Below are 15734 nucleotides of genomic sequence, written 5' to 3' on the forward strand. Positions count from 1 at the left end.
AACCTAAAGTTATAAACACCTGTAAGTAAAAAATCCCCAAAAAAATAATAAATCTCGATAAGTGGTATAATTTAATTACAATTTGTTTTTAATATACCGTTGAAATACTTTTCATAAATTTCGTTTTTACAATATAACTTGTATATTTTTCATGCGCTATCCGTAATAATATTGATGTTATTTTCAGCATTTTGTTCATTTTGAAATTGTTTTCATTTATTTGGATATAACATGAGAGAGAAAGATTAAGTGCTGGTTTTGGTTTTGGTTTAGAGTCGAGTGTACGGTAGCAACACTAATCAACATGTACATTTAACAAATATTTAGGAATTTTAATACAATATAATAGAATAATTTATAAAATCGAAATGTAGCATTAAATTGTTATTTTAAGAGTTTTTATTATTGTTGAACCTTTTCATATTGGTTAGCCCCATTTAAAATATGCAACATAACAATTAACAATTTTTTTTTCATATTTCTATATTTGTTTTTTTGTTTTTGTGATCTCAAAAGCGTTTATTTCTGATAACCTTTGAACGTCACACTCGGTGATACTATTTTTATATATTATAGGTATACATATATTAGATTTGTGGTAACACATTTCAGCGTTTAGCAGCTCAATGAATATACGTACAATATGCTTGGGATTAAATTATCTAATGCGGCTGAGGGTGATATACACAGAAATAAAGCTAGGAACTTAATCAGAGCTAAACTAGGGAATGTTGAAACACCATTGTATACTGGAGAGATGTGCACATACATAGTAAGAAGGTAAAACTAAATGAAACTGGCGATGTGATTTGGATTACTCGTGGGCCTGAGATTCCTGCTGGACGAGCTTGAAGCGTCGGGGCGACTTGATGGATCCCTGGTGGCCAAAAAGAGATTTTAGCTGACCATTATGTGTGAGAACCTTCCGAATGTAGCGCGACACCAGAATCTGAGGACGCTGTGGGATAAATAAATGATTTTTAAATAAAACATATTAAAAGAGAGCTGAATTTGGTTACCAACCTGCTGCCACTCGTGCATTACTTCCTTGGGCGCATTCACCTGATCCCCATTTAACCGGTTCAGAAGGGCCACACAAACCACCGCTGCCTTGATGCCGGCATGATGGGTCAGAGCAGCGAAAATGGTGCTCTCCATTTCGATATTGACCACTCCGTTCTCGCGCAGCTTCTCCAGATAGGCCATCTTGTCGTTCTCGCTAAACTCACAGAAGGCTCCATCCAAGCGGCCTTGTCCCTCGTAGAAATCATTAGTGCAGAGGGTCTTGCCAATGATGGTGTCATATGGATCATCTGCACTGGCCAGGGACTTCAGTTCACGAGCCAGCTTCTTGTCCAGCTTGGCAGGGCGATGGATGGTCTCACCCAGAATGGTCTGTAAAATGAAAACGAATATATTTAGATCTTTCTGATTCATAATTCACAGTACAGTCATATTTACTTACAAATTCATGGGAATTTCGCAGCTGTCCATCGAGAGCGTCCTCTGTGATGATGACAGTGCCGCCGTCAACTCCGACTCCTCCGCACGTTCCAATCCGGATGAACACAGGATCCTTGCATTTGGCGTGGTACATCAGCTTGATCATCTCGTGCATCAGAATGCTAACCGATGGGGTTCCCATGCCGTGACTGACACACAGAACCGGGCCAACTTTGTACATCGAGTAGCGGTACGAATAGGCACTGATGTCCTGCAGTTGGGTGCCTGCTGGCAACTTGTAGCCGATCTCGTTCATGATGAAGTGGGCGAAGTTCTCCATGCGCTTTGGTGTGCCGCCCATGCAAACAAACTGCTCGACGTCATATGAAAGTAAAAGAATTTACAATTCATATGTGTAACTTACTAATAAAGGGGAATACCCTGCTTCATATTTCTGAAGTCTAAAGTTGATAATATAATCCATATACGGAAATACTAGTAACAAGGAATGTGAAATATAGATTAAAGTCAACTAATTTATTTGAGACCACACGTACATTTTCAAATCGGACCTAATAAGCTTCTAAGTCTTGTTATCAGTGTTTGTTAAGTTCATAAATCTGACTAAGCATATAATTAACTTAATTGGCAACAGCTGAACAACTCGTTTCGATGGCGGTCTACTTGACTTGATAACAATCAAGGTCTAGGTCTGGGTCTAGTCGCTACCACTTATCTTTCGAGTCGGTTTAGATTATGAATAATTCAAACGACCGGTGTTAGAGATACCCACCTTAACATCGCCAAACATCTCCTGCAGGTCGTGGCTCTCGCTGCCCAATGCCAGGTGATACAGGATATCCTGGTCCATAAGCTCAATGTTTGAGTTGCGCAGCTTGACGGTGCCATCGGAGTATCTGAAATTAAAACAAATGCAAAAAAAATTAAAAACAGTGAAATTATTTAGAATCCCATATGTGGGGGCAGACATTTACGCCCACTTGGGGCCAAGAAAATGAATGAGTTAATTACTTTCAGCTGGCAAGCGCACAGCCCACTTAAAATTGCCGTTGTTTGATAAAAGATAAGGTTATCTAAGCATTTCCTAGAAATATGGTTGCATGAACAAGCCCCCAAAAGTTTAATCAGCAGCTAAGTGAAAAATTCGTCATTGGTGGAAGTATTTTCAGTTTATCTTGGGCGTATTTTTATTCCTGCCTTTCCCAATTTTAATTTGCCTATGTCACGATTAGTTTTATTAATTTGAATAATGGAAAAATATTTTTCAGAACTAGATTTAATCAAATTAAAGTGGTTATACTTTCATTAGGTCGCACAATTATGAATAAGCAGATAATGTCTCGTTTAATGGCTTCAAATGTTAGCTTTGAATTTCGTTTTTCTAATCAATATTTGAATCAGAAAACTCGAGGCAGGGGGCCAACATTTTACCAACAGCCCACCAATAGTCATTATCAAGTGCGTCAAACGGCGAGTCGAGAAAACATGTTAGAAGTATGAGCAAAACAAAAAGCAAAATGTTTTTGAACCGAGCATAGGCAAAATTCAGTCTTGACCTTGATTGATAAGCAAAATATAAATATTTCGTAAGAGCTCTGACAAACATCCGATTATAAAATATAGCGTTGTGATGATTTGACGAACTTGGAAACCGGATCAGAAGAAAAGTAATTTGCGAAAGAATACAGGGTAATCGAGTGGGCGACACACCCCACCGGTCTTTGCAAATATTTGGCCAACTGGCGAAGCGTTTAGCTTGTTTTTTGTTTTGCTTTTGCTCTTTGGCAGAGGCAGTTTTTCTTGGTGTTTACCCAAAAGAGAGGGTTTTGTGCCAACACAGCTATTTGTCATCGAGCTAACTTAAGACTAAAGACCGCATTGCACAGATGCACAGATGGATTAGTAGATGCTGTGGCGTCATTCATGATTCATGAATCGGTGCACTGATTTCTTAACAAAGAGAAAACATATAATAATTATTATAAATAACGCTTCTTTAGAAACCCATTCAAGGGAATTTCGAAGTATCTAGAAATATTTGCAACCGCCAAACACAACCACCCTTGGTCCTTTGACAAGCAGCTGCAGGATAAAAACCGGTTTTTGGCATCCTTACCGCGTTATCTTCTTCACGTAGGCATCATCGGTTTCATCATCCTGCAGCGAGGTCCTGTGGGCGCAATCGTAGTGGGCCTTGAAGTCGTGCGACTGATTATCGGTAATGGTGGGCGGCATGATGTCACCTTCTGAATGTCCTTTGAATCACTAACAATTAACCGAAACCAACTGACGAGCCAACAGCAAACAACAATTCGTATATACACGTCAACGCTTCGAGAGAAACTGAAAAAATTGCTTGGGTTTCGCCGGGTCTTATATAGTCCGGTTTACAGAGGTCTGTTATCGGTTCTGTTGCTTTCGTAGGCGATTTGTACAGACTCTGTTAAGTATATAGATAGCACTATCTTTACCGCAAATCGGAAGTTCCCCAATAGTTATGCTGCGTAATTTCTGATTATTGAAATCAAAATACAAATGTAAACGATGTCGTTATGGAAACGTGCTGTTCCTCGGGGCAAGGTCACTTCTACAGGAGTGCATACAACCGATTGTTATCAGTTGAAGCGACTTATGCAGCACTAATCAAGTGCAATTGGCTGCCACCTCGAGGCGAAATTGCGGCGGAGCATAACGGATTTGCGTAATCCAATTATTGTAAATTTGCAATTTTATTCGCAGTACAAACAGGGTGCTCAATGCTCGGTGCCTTGGTTCAAAATCAGCCGGATCATTAGTTTAATTCCACAAACATGCAAATTGATATCGGTATTTTTGGTCTTTTATATTTTAAACTGGTTTCTTGTCTTCGAATTTCGTTTCACATTCTTCAACTCTGATATTTGCAAATGATATGCAAAGCAACCTAATTCGACATTTATTTTAATTTCAGCAACAAAAAATGGGAATATAATTGTATAAAATTACCTAATTTGAGCACCCTGTTATCACACACTTAAATATTTGCCGCGAGTGTGTGTATACTATTAAAGTTAGTCGATAAAAAGTTCATATTTCAACATGGCCAAGAATGTGAGCACTGCAACTACCATCATTATAGGCCCAGTCAGCACTGCGTCATCCGTTGTCGGTGGATTTATTTTCCGAAGTCAGGCCATAAAATATACATAAACAGACGACGGCGAAAGACAAACCAAAGAGGAACTCGGTGTACACACACAGATACTTTTGCACTCACACAAACAAGCAAAAATCAGCAAAGAAAAAAAGAAAACTTAAACAACAACGAAATAAACAGAAATTATAGTCAAATGCCTAGACCATAAGTTACCCGATATTGTATATCATACATTGAATGGGTAATTTTGAACTGTTCAATAAAGTGAAAGAATTTAAAATTTAATTTTACCAACAAAATTATCAAATCGTGGCTTAGTAAAGCCTTACGACGCAAGTACAACTTAAAGGCTTTAAATGACTTGTCAATATATAAATGATATGTCGTTCTACAAAGTCAGTATACCCTCTTACTTAACGACTACTAGGTACCAAAAGAAATGAAAAGAGCAAAAACAGAGGCAAAAACAAAGCTTAGTTAGAGGCAGTCAAAAAGGGGGCTCGACTTTGTTGTCTCAGTAATACAGAAAACGAGAGAGAGAGAGGGAGAGAAATAATAACAGAGACAGAGTACGGCAGGGAGAGTGCAACAGAAAGAGAGAGAGAGGTTTCTATGTACGTGACGAGGCTCACAATTTTAATTTTGAGGTCGCAGTTGAGCGGTGAAAAGAGAGCGGTATCGGTGGAATTCACTTAATGGCCATACTCGTAATTAACTTGGCCGATTCCCCGTAACCAACCGTCGGTCCATTGATTGACTACACCAGCTGCAAAACCAAACAATAATCGTTGTTTATATAAGCGAAAACTATGCGAGAGTTGCTTTGATATTTGCTTGAATGGCAAGTAAAAGAAAGAAAACTCATTACCAACTCATAACAAAAACCATTAAAAATGGTTCAATACCGAAATTCAAGTTTGTTTTCGTCAAATCATCTCACGAGAGCTTCTCGAGGAACCCTTTGTAATTTGAGACGATATACAAACATGGCCATTTCAAGTCTTTTCTTTGGGTCATTCCACTTGGCCACGCTGAGTAAACTTGGCTGTCAGAGGCAGCAACAAATGTCACTGGCATGAATCTAGTCTTTCCTTTGTGAACTCAAACACTTGATCTATTTATGGGTGACACAGTACTTATTATGAGCAGAGTGCACTAAAAGAAACTTTTAACATTTTAAACTAATAAAAAAAATTAATTTCCGTATTTCACTCTATAGATTCTTTATTTTTCCCAGTGAAAGTACATATTTCAGAAACCCATTCAATGGCAGGGGAATTGCTTCGAGACAAGCAAAAGCTTCGCCAGCTTTGAAAGAGTTTTGCATTAGTCACGTCACATGGCAAACCATTAATCCGAGAGCTTTAAATGGATATCCTTTAAGATTCTAAAGCCCATTGAGCTGCTCACACATTTCAACCTTTGCTTGCCCTCCGACAAAAGGAGGGAAAAATGAAATTGCATTGGCCCGGACAAAGCTATTAAGCGTTTCTGCAGGGCCCAGATAAGGCATGGTCGGATAATTACTAAGGGCGAGTGGAGGTGAAAGCCAGCAAGTCACAAGGTCATGCCAACAAGTCCAACAATGAGACGAGAAATGCAAATGGAGCTGCGGACAATGCAGGGGGTTTATTACGGGATTACTCATTCCCCGAAAAGAAATGAGAAATCCGGCAAAGGAAGGCAAAAGTCAGGGCCAGTTCAGTGGGCCAAGTCATGTCATCATCCCAAATTGCATTACTCACGCACCACTGGCAGCGAACTAAGGATCTCACCCACTCCAATTTGGATGTGGGCGACTTGGCAATATGGCCATACGACTGGCTGGCATATGCCACCCAGGGCCAACCCGAATCAATAATTGCCTCTTTATTGTTTTGCCGGCTTTGAACTTGTGACTACTGTGCGTATGAGCAATGTCACAATACCACCACCGCCCACTTCAAAGCCAAGGTCTCATAGATAATAGAAAGCCCTCGACTGGTTGCCCATTTATTTTCGCACTTGCTGTGCCAAAACTGTGCAAAATGCTGTGCCTGATATGTCCTATTTATGGGTTTCAGCTGTAACTGACATAATACTGCCGATAGCTGAATGAGCCAGTAATTAAAGGCAATTTGTGCGTGGCCGCTATTATGCGATTATGCGTAACCTAATTAGGATTGATTTGTGTCATTTAGGGGTAGAGGAAGAAGATCAAGTTCGTTAAGGGAATAAAAACAGAGTAAATTAATCAAATTTGTTTAAAGCTTGTGTACTTTAATTAGCTTGTTGTCTTGTGACTATCCTGTAACTAAGAGCCTAAGAACTTTCAGTAAATGATTTTAAAACATACTTTTAGGCGAACCCATTCTTCTAGAATGGAATGGAACAAACATTGAATGAACTCTGGCATTGCAGTTCTGAAGTTTAAGATATAAAATTAAGTTACGTCCACAAAAAATGCACTTATTTTCTTGCAGCCTGCAAACAAATTGTTAGTCCTAAACACCTTGTCCATTTAAACTACTCTTGTAGGTGGCCTTAAACACTTTTCTAGCTACAAACAATTGCCTGCGTATTGTTAGTCAGTTGAGAAGTTTTGTCACCAAAGTTTATATTTATAGCCCTTGGTACTGTTGGTGTTCTTCCATACCCAAACTTACAGGCGAGTAAAACAAAAACTTTGAATTAAGTCAGTAAAAGTTGAGGCCATGCTGTTAATTTTAGCCAGGAAAGTTAGTCGCTGGCTATGAGCAAGGGTAGGGGGTACTTACTCGTCGAGTTCCTCCTCGGAAAGGGAGGTACTGTTTCCTGTGAGCAACAGCGACATCTTGCGGTGGGACCCTGCAAATACAAAAGCGGAGGAAGAGTGAGAAATTAAAACGCAAATGGAATTTTAATAGCTCGTAATTCCGATGTGCAAAGTGGCAGCATCTTTTTGCAAAGGGCATGCTAAGCCCATTTAAATGCGTGCCGCATTTGGAGGCCTAAACAAGCTTTGCCTTAGGCTGGAAAAAGGGGAAAGTACCAGGGGAAAACCAATACACAGAAAGAAAACAAGGGCCAAAAATAAAGTTAAGTTAACTGCAAAAACTATGTTTGAAAGGATTTAAATCTTTAAAAATACAACCATATTTTTTCAAAAATATATCGAATTATAGAATAATTTAATTTTCTTTCTACATGACTGAATTTATTAAACCTCTTGCCATTTTCTACGTGCATAGCACAAAAAGTGAAAAGCGCGCACAAAGCATTTTGACAGCTTTTAATTAAAAAACGTCAGGGAAACGTCACGTGCCAACATCAATGCGAGGGTTCGTGTGTGCTGGAAATTGTGGGGTTGTTTTGGGGGAATCATTGGAGTCCTTGGAATGTTTGCAGACCCAGCCGGACCAGCCGAATGTTTAAGCTTTTCATTTTTCGAGGCTTATCCGCTGGCACTTTTCGCATTATTTTGCCCCCAAGATTGGACACGTTGCGCCAACATGGAACGCCTCCTCCTCGTCCTCTAAAAGTTATGCCACACTTTGCTACAAAGTATCTTTTGGTGTTGAGGTTTTTTTTTTTTGTTCTGTGGGCTGGGAAAGTTCAAGGCCATCCGCAATTAGCTTGACCAGGCAGCCACTTAAAAGCGCTGGAGTGTAGGCAAAATGCGGAGTCCTCAATTTGTCCACTTTGTTTATACTTGCTTCCCAGCAATGTTTACTCGGCTGCTGGCTATGCCTTGAATTTGAAATTAGAACAGAGAAAAACAGAAAGAACTGTTGCATACTTCTCAGGGCACAATCGAGGGATTAATTTCAGAGATTTATTTAAAGGCTTTTGAAAAGTCTTTATTAAGAGGATATTGCAAAGGTTCTGGAGTTTAGCAAGAAGAAGGCGTATGAATGCTAAAAATAGTATTTTAAAGGAAAAAGCTAAATAAATTTTCTAATAAACGTATTTTAAGACACGACCCTTTTGGCGGCTCTTTCTAAAACTTTATGAAATCTAATTTATGTTTGAAAGTTTGCCTTTCCATAACATGAATCATCCCTCCATTGACAGCCAAGATAATCCATTTCAGTGTCTGCACAGCTTGTTGACCCATTAAAGTGGATATAGCCTTGAAAGCGTTTGCTGAACCGTTCCAATGAACAAGAGCCTAGCGAATGCAAATAACCAGCTGATGCAGACCCAATAGGAGGCACATAATGAAATAGGGGTAGAAATGAGAGAGGGGGTTGATACAATTATTTTGTTCCCTATTCTCCCGACAACTTTTTTAATTATTTCAAGAACACTCTTTTTTTCTGCACGCAGATGTTTCAAGACATTGCAATGTGAGCTGGTGTGTGTGTATCCTGCGACAGGATAACACTAAGAATTGAGCTATTGATTTTCTACACAGACAGTATTAACAGAAAAAGTTTTTCGTGTCAAGCAACATAGTTGGGATATATTTAATGTTGCTGCTTTTCTATACTCCACCGACTTACGTAAAAAGTTCTAGGTGTTGTTTGACTTTGGTTTGAGTTGGCTTCCCTCTATAATTTCCCTGATGTACACGAAATAACCGAAATTATGTCGCGTTGCTTTGTCACGATATACTAGAGTATTTCGATTGCTGGATTGCTTTGTTTATCTGCAGACACGTGAAGCAAAACAGGAACGCTTTCCTTTCCCGTTCTCCACACTCTCTTCTCCGATATACGATACAAAAACAATGTCAGACGGACAGGAGAGCGACGACCAGAGCTGCGCGAGGTTTCGAAACCAACTGACTGAAGGGGAGTCCCACATAGCGAAATGGTTCTACTCTACTCGCCCGAAAATCACTCACTCTCTCTCTTTTCACTCAAAGGAGCGTCTCGCAGACTCACTCACTCACTCGAGAAATTGTTGCCACTGTCCGGAGGTTATTTAATTATATGGCCACAGCTAAGCAAGCAAAGCCAATAAAAACTGTTTACAATTTCCTCTAAAATCTCACTCAAGTTGAGGAAGTACAGAGTGAGTGGGGTGGAGACTATGGTTTTCCGTGCAACAGCTGCTGCGCAGACCATTCTACACGCGCCTTCATTTGGCCATCTCTTAATTACGGGGTCTAGAGGACATGAGTTTGTCCATTGAAGCTGAATGTAATTATTTTTTAATGTGCACTTAAAAACCTTTAAGGTGTTGAAAAATTGAAAAAACAACAATATAATGGGGCCACTCTGTCGTATACGCAATCTGAGTAGAAAGTTGTTGGACGTTGCGCATACGCCATGTATGCCACATCATAACTGCTACGTTAAGCAAACCAACAAGGTCGGTATTTGTTTATTCATTTTATTCCGTTTTATGAGGGTCGTAAAGCGTTTCGCATTCAAGCGGATTTAGGACTTTATCGAGCAAAAATGTAAGGGATTTGCTGCTTTGTAATGGAAATTCTGCTTCACATTGAGGCCTTGAATATATTAGAATGAATTCACTGAATTGGATGGTAACTAAAATCTATTAGGTGTATTAAAAGAAAGTACATGGGTAATGGTTGAAACCTTTTATTTATATCAATAAAATCTTGTATGTAAACAAACATCTTTAGGTAAATCAATTGAAGAATTCTTTTCTCAATGGATACATATTTTGAGGTGTTTACCAAAAATACAATTTGTTTAGATTCCAAGAAGCATTTTTATTCCAATACCATGGAATGTATGATAGCTAAATAGACGAAATAACAAAATAAACAAGCCAATGAGTTTCTGTAAATTTTCCCTTTAGATGAGATCACATCTGCCCGGTTGGTTGTTTTAATTAATTGTAATCAATAGGCGGTTTGACTTTAACTTGACATTGACATTCAAATAAATTTTCCCTGTTCTCTATTGCTTAATTTCTAGGCTTTCACATACAGGCAAATATATACGAGTGTACATTCATGCCCCAAAACATCGCCATGCTTGACTGCGGCCCAGACGAAGATAATAAGTCCAACATGACACGACACCGACATGGGCAGTAAATTCGAATTACGAATCACGATGGGCGGAACCTATTCACTCCCCCTGAGAAGAGGAAGAGTCGATGGTGGCCGTAAAACGGTGACTAAACTGTGCGCTTTGATGAATTTTCGACAATCCACTGGAGGCTTCGCTTCGCAGGCTCTGCAAAACGTTCATTTACTCAAGTGACAAGAAAGAAATCTTCATAGCCGTGGCCTAAAATTTCCATTTCGCTGCATTATAATAATAATCATTATTTTATGCCAAGAATCGCATCGTCTTCATGTCTCATGGGGCACGCAATTGACAAGACATCACTCGTTGGGCAACATTGGATCAACAGTTGAGAACCCAGCATATGGTGGATTCAGGGATAAAGGCAGGGCCCAGCCATTAGGAATTTTAATATCAGACGCGTGTTAGCGACAAACACACTCCAAAAAACAGGCAAAGTGTCAATAAAATTTAATTATTATGAAGAAGGTCTTACATTAATCAACTCTTGTATTCTATTACATTAATTAATAATTAAGAAATGTTAAAAACGGGTAAATTTAAGACTGTTATGAAATCAAAATACATTTAAGTGGTTTAAATTTCAGTTTTTTAGCTACGCCATCAAGGCCAATGCATTTTTACTTGTTTAATCGATATTTTATTTCTACAGTGCATTATTACTTATTCAATGGCCCCTGCAGGATATATCTCACAAGCACCTATACAGACGCTCATTTCGTTGATCTATTTGACAAATAAATACTGATGTTTTCCCCGCCTCGTTGACACGACACTTTGACGGAATTTTCCATTTCACTTTCGCATGCAGAAAAATGTGACGAAGGCGCATCTGTTGTTGACCATTTCCGCTGCGAGTGTCAACACGGCCTACTGAGAAATGAGGCAAGGATGTTGTGTTGGGGGAAAGGAACTTACGGCTGGGGCGGACCCGGCATCCAGGATACCACCACGCCCACAAACCACCACGCAAAAGCGGAAACGCTACCCTTGGATACCCGCTCGCTGGTCTGAGTTCTCGTTACGTAACCGACTACGTTTCTCTTTTGCCGTCCCACTTTTTCACTCTCAGAGAACAATATTTTCTGCATCGAAGTGCGTTGAACTTGGCCCAATTCATTGCAGCTTTGAGTGAGCTTTTCACGTGGCCAGATTCTCATTTGAGCCATTTCGGGGGTGTTGTTGACGCGTTTTTGGGGACACCCACCTCACTCAATGGCCCCGTCCCGTTCTCCTTCCCAAGGGAGGCGTCGAACTAAGTGCTAGCGGTAATCTTCTCCCGCGCTTATGACGATTATGGCGTTTTGGCATGCCGAGCACAGTGGTTATAAGTTCTTAAAAAATGTATTACGAAAACATTAACAATTAAATTAAATAATTTATTGGTCCTTTATACATTTCTAAGTTATAAGCATATATGCAAAGTAAAATCCTTAGGCTTAAATAAATCGAAATTAAGGAAACCCAAAACAAAGTATTCTATCAAACGGATAAAATTATAACCATTATAAACTTTCCTATGTACACAAAATCAATTACTTCCTTTTTCCTAGCCCTCTCACATTCCGCCACCTTTTCCGGGCAGCAAGGATGACTGCGGTAAGCCGAGACACTTCGCTAATGATATCCCAAGCCGCAAAATCCCACAAGGGTGTGTTGCTCATTAATTGGGTTTGGGGAAATGCGGGAAATGAAACTCAAAACTTGATTTCGGTTTTTGCTTTTGTTGTTTTTAAAGATCATATTTACTTCAATCACAGCACAGAATACAGAGAATATTATCTAATGGTTTATTTGTCGCTCGAAAAGAAATTGGAAAGGAAAAACTGCTGGGAAAACTATTTCCTTAAGAGTGTGGTGTGTGCGAAGAGGAAGAAGCGTGTTGGGTGTGTGATGTATTTGTTTGTTCTTGGCGGCGTTTTTGCAAAGGGTGAAAGTCGAGAAGGTAAAGCTGCAGAGAAAGTCGAGCAAGTGCGGAAAAGGAGTGAAATATTCGAAGAAGCAGTTTTCTTATGTGTAGGCTTTATCTATATAGACTTGTATAATTGTTGACATGTATGCTTAGAGGGTTACTCTTTTTTTTGTTATTTTGTGGGCTTTTTTTCTCACTAGTTTAAAGTTTAACACACAACTAACATTTAGAGTATTGTTTATACGCCTTCAGGGCAATAATGCAATTACGTTTGTATATAGGTTGATGTATACTTGTTAAGTTGCTAGTTACAATTGTTGACTTGGTTGTTAGTTCTACAATAAGATCAGGTTGTTGAAATGTTTGTCTCGTAGTGGTACAGTAGTTTAAAGTCCAGTCACGTCGAGTTGTTCATGATTGTTGCGAGTTGCAAAGAAAGGCATTAAGAGCTAACTAAGGTGTTACAAACAGTAAAACTTAAACTAGAATATTACATCTAAACACAATCTTAATGGAGGTTTATTAATTAAATAACTTTGTGCAATTCAAGCAAATGGGATGGTAAAATAAAATGACTCTTAAATAGCAGTGTTGAGCACATTTATAACTCCTCCTCTACTTTCTCCACCTCCGGAGAGTAATCTCTTGTTCATGTTTGGATTCGATTCTTTCTAGGAAACGCGTTTGTAAAAATAAGAATTCAGCCTTCGTCCCTTTGACTAAAATGTTTCACTTCCAGTTTGCGGATTTTAGCCCGTTCAATATAAATAATCGCGCGGGAAGACAGCACGAGCGGGCAGATAGCAGGGATCATGTTGATTGCGGTAGCGACGAGCCAGGAAAACAGCCAACACCTGTAGTGAGAAACAGACAATTAAACATTGTTCAGCTGAGGTTAAGAAATCGAAGAAATTAAAAGAAACTTAAGGTCATAACAATAGTCTCACCCTTGTTCACTTGTTGGACTTAAACTTAGTCAAAGAGCAGGCAGTCAAGAGAAAGTACAATTTTGTTGTTCAGAAGTGTTAAAGAAAGTGTGTTGAGAATTAAAGGAAATATGTTTCTTTGCTGATTGCTTGCTTTCGGGTTCGTAATGGGTTAAACGCTTAGCTCTCTCCTTCTATATATATCTCTCTATTAATATGTATATATGTCTAAAGTTGTATATCAATTACGACCTAACACATTACGTACATAGTTCTGCAGCAATGTGATTAAATATATATGTATATATGTATCTGTAGATGGTATAAATATAAAGGATGCTTGTATATATATGGTATGTGGGCCCCAAGAGCTCATGAAATCTTTCATCATCGCAACACCAAACATTTAGCAGAGACAGAGCAGAGATACATGCACTAAATAACTTTTAGAAGTTTCTGTATCTGGAAAATGTTTTTCTTGTTCTCGACTAGCGTTTAATTTAAAGAAAAGCGCTGGGCAAGCCTCGCGGATCCTTTTGATTGCGATAGCGGACTGTTAGCCAGACGCCAACGAACTAAATGCAGCATGTGGAGATTAGTAGTTTGAAAATTTAGTTACTTTCACCGGATTCGTAGATGTTGTTTAGATAGACTTTACCTCAGTGAAGCTGAAGAAGATTCCTAGACCGCCGCACAACTTGAAGGCGTAGTCGATCTTGTCCTCCAGCAGGGGTCCACAGGGTTCGCAGCGACAGTCCGCCTGGGTGGAGTGGGCACAGCAATGTTGATTAATCAGCTCGCAGGATGGCTCATCCGGTGGAGGTACCACGGAGGTTGTGCTTGGTCCTGTGGCATTGAATCCGCAGCATTTCAGACTGTCCTGCACCTGTTTGCGCAAATCTGTGGGCACTGTCATCCATCCTTGTTCAGCGAACTGCTGCTGCTGCTCGGAATTGACAGCCAAACAGGAACTGGCAATGGAGAACTGGATGAGGAACAGCATGAACAGAATGATCATGTACTGAAAGATTGAAAGTCTAAAGGTTAAGGCTAAACCGGGGCATTTTTTTTTAAATAGGTTTTTTCTCTCCCGCATTTCCACTGGGGGTCACGTAGCGATACCCTCCAGCTGACGTCATGGAAGCACAAGAAGGCAGGCAGCAGGTACGGCAACAGAAGCCCACTCATAATTTCAGTCATTACGAGTCCGCTTTCTCTGCGGAAGTGGGCACTTGTCTAAGTACGCTAATTGTTTCACATGCCACGACCTTCGTGGCTGCCCACAGTTGTGGTCGAAATAGTAGCAGCGTTAGAAAGCGACTGAATATAAGAAGTCCTGTTTTACAGCTACCTGATCGTTAACCTTATAAAGCTTAGAAGCGAATGTTACGGTTAATGTTTGTCACAGAAATCACCCATGAATTTGCTTTAAAGTATGCTTTACCATATTTTCAGTCTAAAATTTGATTAATATCTTCCCTATTCTTATATATACAGTTTCCTAATACTTGGTTACTATTCTATTGACTGCTTTTGTATATGCATGCTTTGTGAATCTATAGGCTTTGTGGCAAAAGGATACGAAGAACAGCATCACTTGGTGGTGCTTTACGGCTCCAGCCAGTCCAAGCATGGATATGCAGATGAGGATGACGCCGCAGGCCAGGATTCCGCCCACAATTGGCAGGTTGGTCACAATGGAGGCGGCACGCGCGTACACGCCCACTCCAATCAGCAGGAATCCAATCATCTGGGGGGTCACATACAAGCACACACACCGAACACATCGAAAAAAGAAAGAAAGAACGGAGGGAAATGAAAAAAGGACTCAAGGATTCTTGTCTCGAGAGCAGCAACAACAAATACAGACGAGGCATACACACACACGTGCAGATTGCACCTGCCACAGGAAAATCAATACATATTTATAGCCCCAAATAATCAGAAATTTAATTATGAATATTGTATTGTTGTTGCTGCCGTTTATTCATTGTTCCTCTTCCGTGTTTGTTGTTGCTGCTTTTTCAGCACTTTTGTTGTTGTCGTTATTATTTTGTTTGTTTTTGCCTTACCACATATAAAATGTTAAGCGCAATTAGCGCGTTTTTCGAGCATGTGAAACCGCCGCACATGTTTGTTCTCTTCTGTAGTCTTGTTTACTACAAAATATGCCTTATTTAAACGAGTTTAGCTAATTTAATTTATTCCGTGTAGAAGAGAAGTTTTCACTTTCAATATAGATATCGATATCGATTCGATGTCCCGTAACAAAATCGATTACTATTTAACTGTTATCAAATTATAGGCATTGAAATAACAACTGAAGG

General features: G+C 39.6%; 2 protein-coding genes across 4 annotated transcripts; both read right to left on the reverse strand.

Moving 5' to 3' along the window:
- Positions 1–70: 70 nt before the first annotated feature.
- LOC108115881 (uridine phosphorylase 1) lies at positions 71–9331 on the reverse strand. Of its 2 annotated transcripts, XM_017227522.2 has the most exons (6): positions 9064–9331; positions 7357–7426; positions 2237–2360; positions 1466–1813; positions 1024–1395; positions 71–958 (listed from the first exon to the last, which is right to left on the reverse strand). In XM_017227522.2, exons 2-6 carry the CDS (start codon positions 7410–7412, stop codon positions 815–817), a joined length of 1044 nt encoding a protein of 347 aa, XP_017083011.1. In that variant the 5' UTR covers positions 7413–7426; positions 9064–9331; the 3' UTR covers positions 71–814. The 2 variants fall into 2 exon arrangements, with proteins under 2 accessions (XP_017083011.1, XP_017083010.1); XM_017227521.2 differs by lacking the exons at positions 7357–7426; positions 9064–9331 and adding an exon at positions 3581–3818.
- A 2946-nt stretch (positions 9332–12277) lies between these two features.
- On the reverse strand, positions 12278–15669 carry LOC108115874 (tetraspanin-13). Of its 2 annotated transcripts, XR_001772812.2 has the most exons (5): positions 15480–15669; positions 14990–15157; positions 14066–14428; positions 13429–13982; positions 12278–13335 (listed from the first exon to the last, which is right to left on the reverse strand). XR_001772812.2 is itself a non-coding variant. In XM_017227505.2 (4 exons), exons 1-4 carry the CDS (start codon positions 15537–15539, stop codon positions 13240–13242), a joined length of 687 nt encoding a protein of 228 aa, XP_017082994.1. In that variant the 5' UTR covers positions 15540–15668; the 3' UTR covers positions 12278–13239. The 2 variants fall into 2 exon arrangements, 1 of the variants encoding a protein (XP_017082994.1); XM_017227505.2 differs by lacking the exon at positions 13429–13982 and having other exon boundaries at positions 15480–15668.
- Positions 15670–15734: the final 65 nt, after the last annotated feature.

Source organism: Drosophila eugracilis, unplaced genomic scaffold (genome assembly GCF_018153835.1).
Source record: "Drosophila eugracilis isolate 14026-0451.02 unplaced genomic scaffold, ASM1815383v1 contig_367, whole genome shotgun sequence".
Classification (NCBI taxonomy): Eukaryota; Metazoa; Arthropoda; class Insecta; order Diptera; family Drosophilidae; genus Drosophila; species Drosophila eugracilis.

Coding starts and splice junctions, on each gene's coding strand:
- LOC108115881 (XM_017227521.2), bottom strand. CDS start 3,699: ATGCCGCCCACCATTACCGATAATCAGTCGCACGACTTCAAGGCCCAC. Junction 1,814..2,236: donor AGATGTTTGGCGATGTTAAG/GTGGGTATCTCT, acceptor GACGTCGAGCAG/TTTGTTTGCATGGGCGGCAC. Junction 1,396..1,465: donor TGCGAAATTCCCATGAATTT/GTAAGTAAATAT, acceptor TTCATTTTACAG/ACCATTCTGGGTGAGACCAT.
- LOC108115874 (XM_017227505.2), bottom strand. CDS start 15,539: ATGTGCGGCGGTTTCACATGCTCGAAAAACGCGCTAATTGCGCTTAAC. Junction 15,158..15,479: donor CGCTTAACATTTTATATGTG/GTAAGGCAAAAA, acceptor GTGACCCCCCAG/ATGATTGGATTCCTGCTGAT. Junction 14,429..14,989: donor ACCAAGTGATGCTGTTCTTC/GTATCCTTTTGC, acceptor TCAATCTTTCAG/TACATGATCATTCTGTTCAT.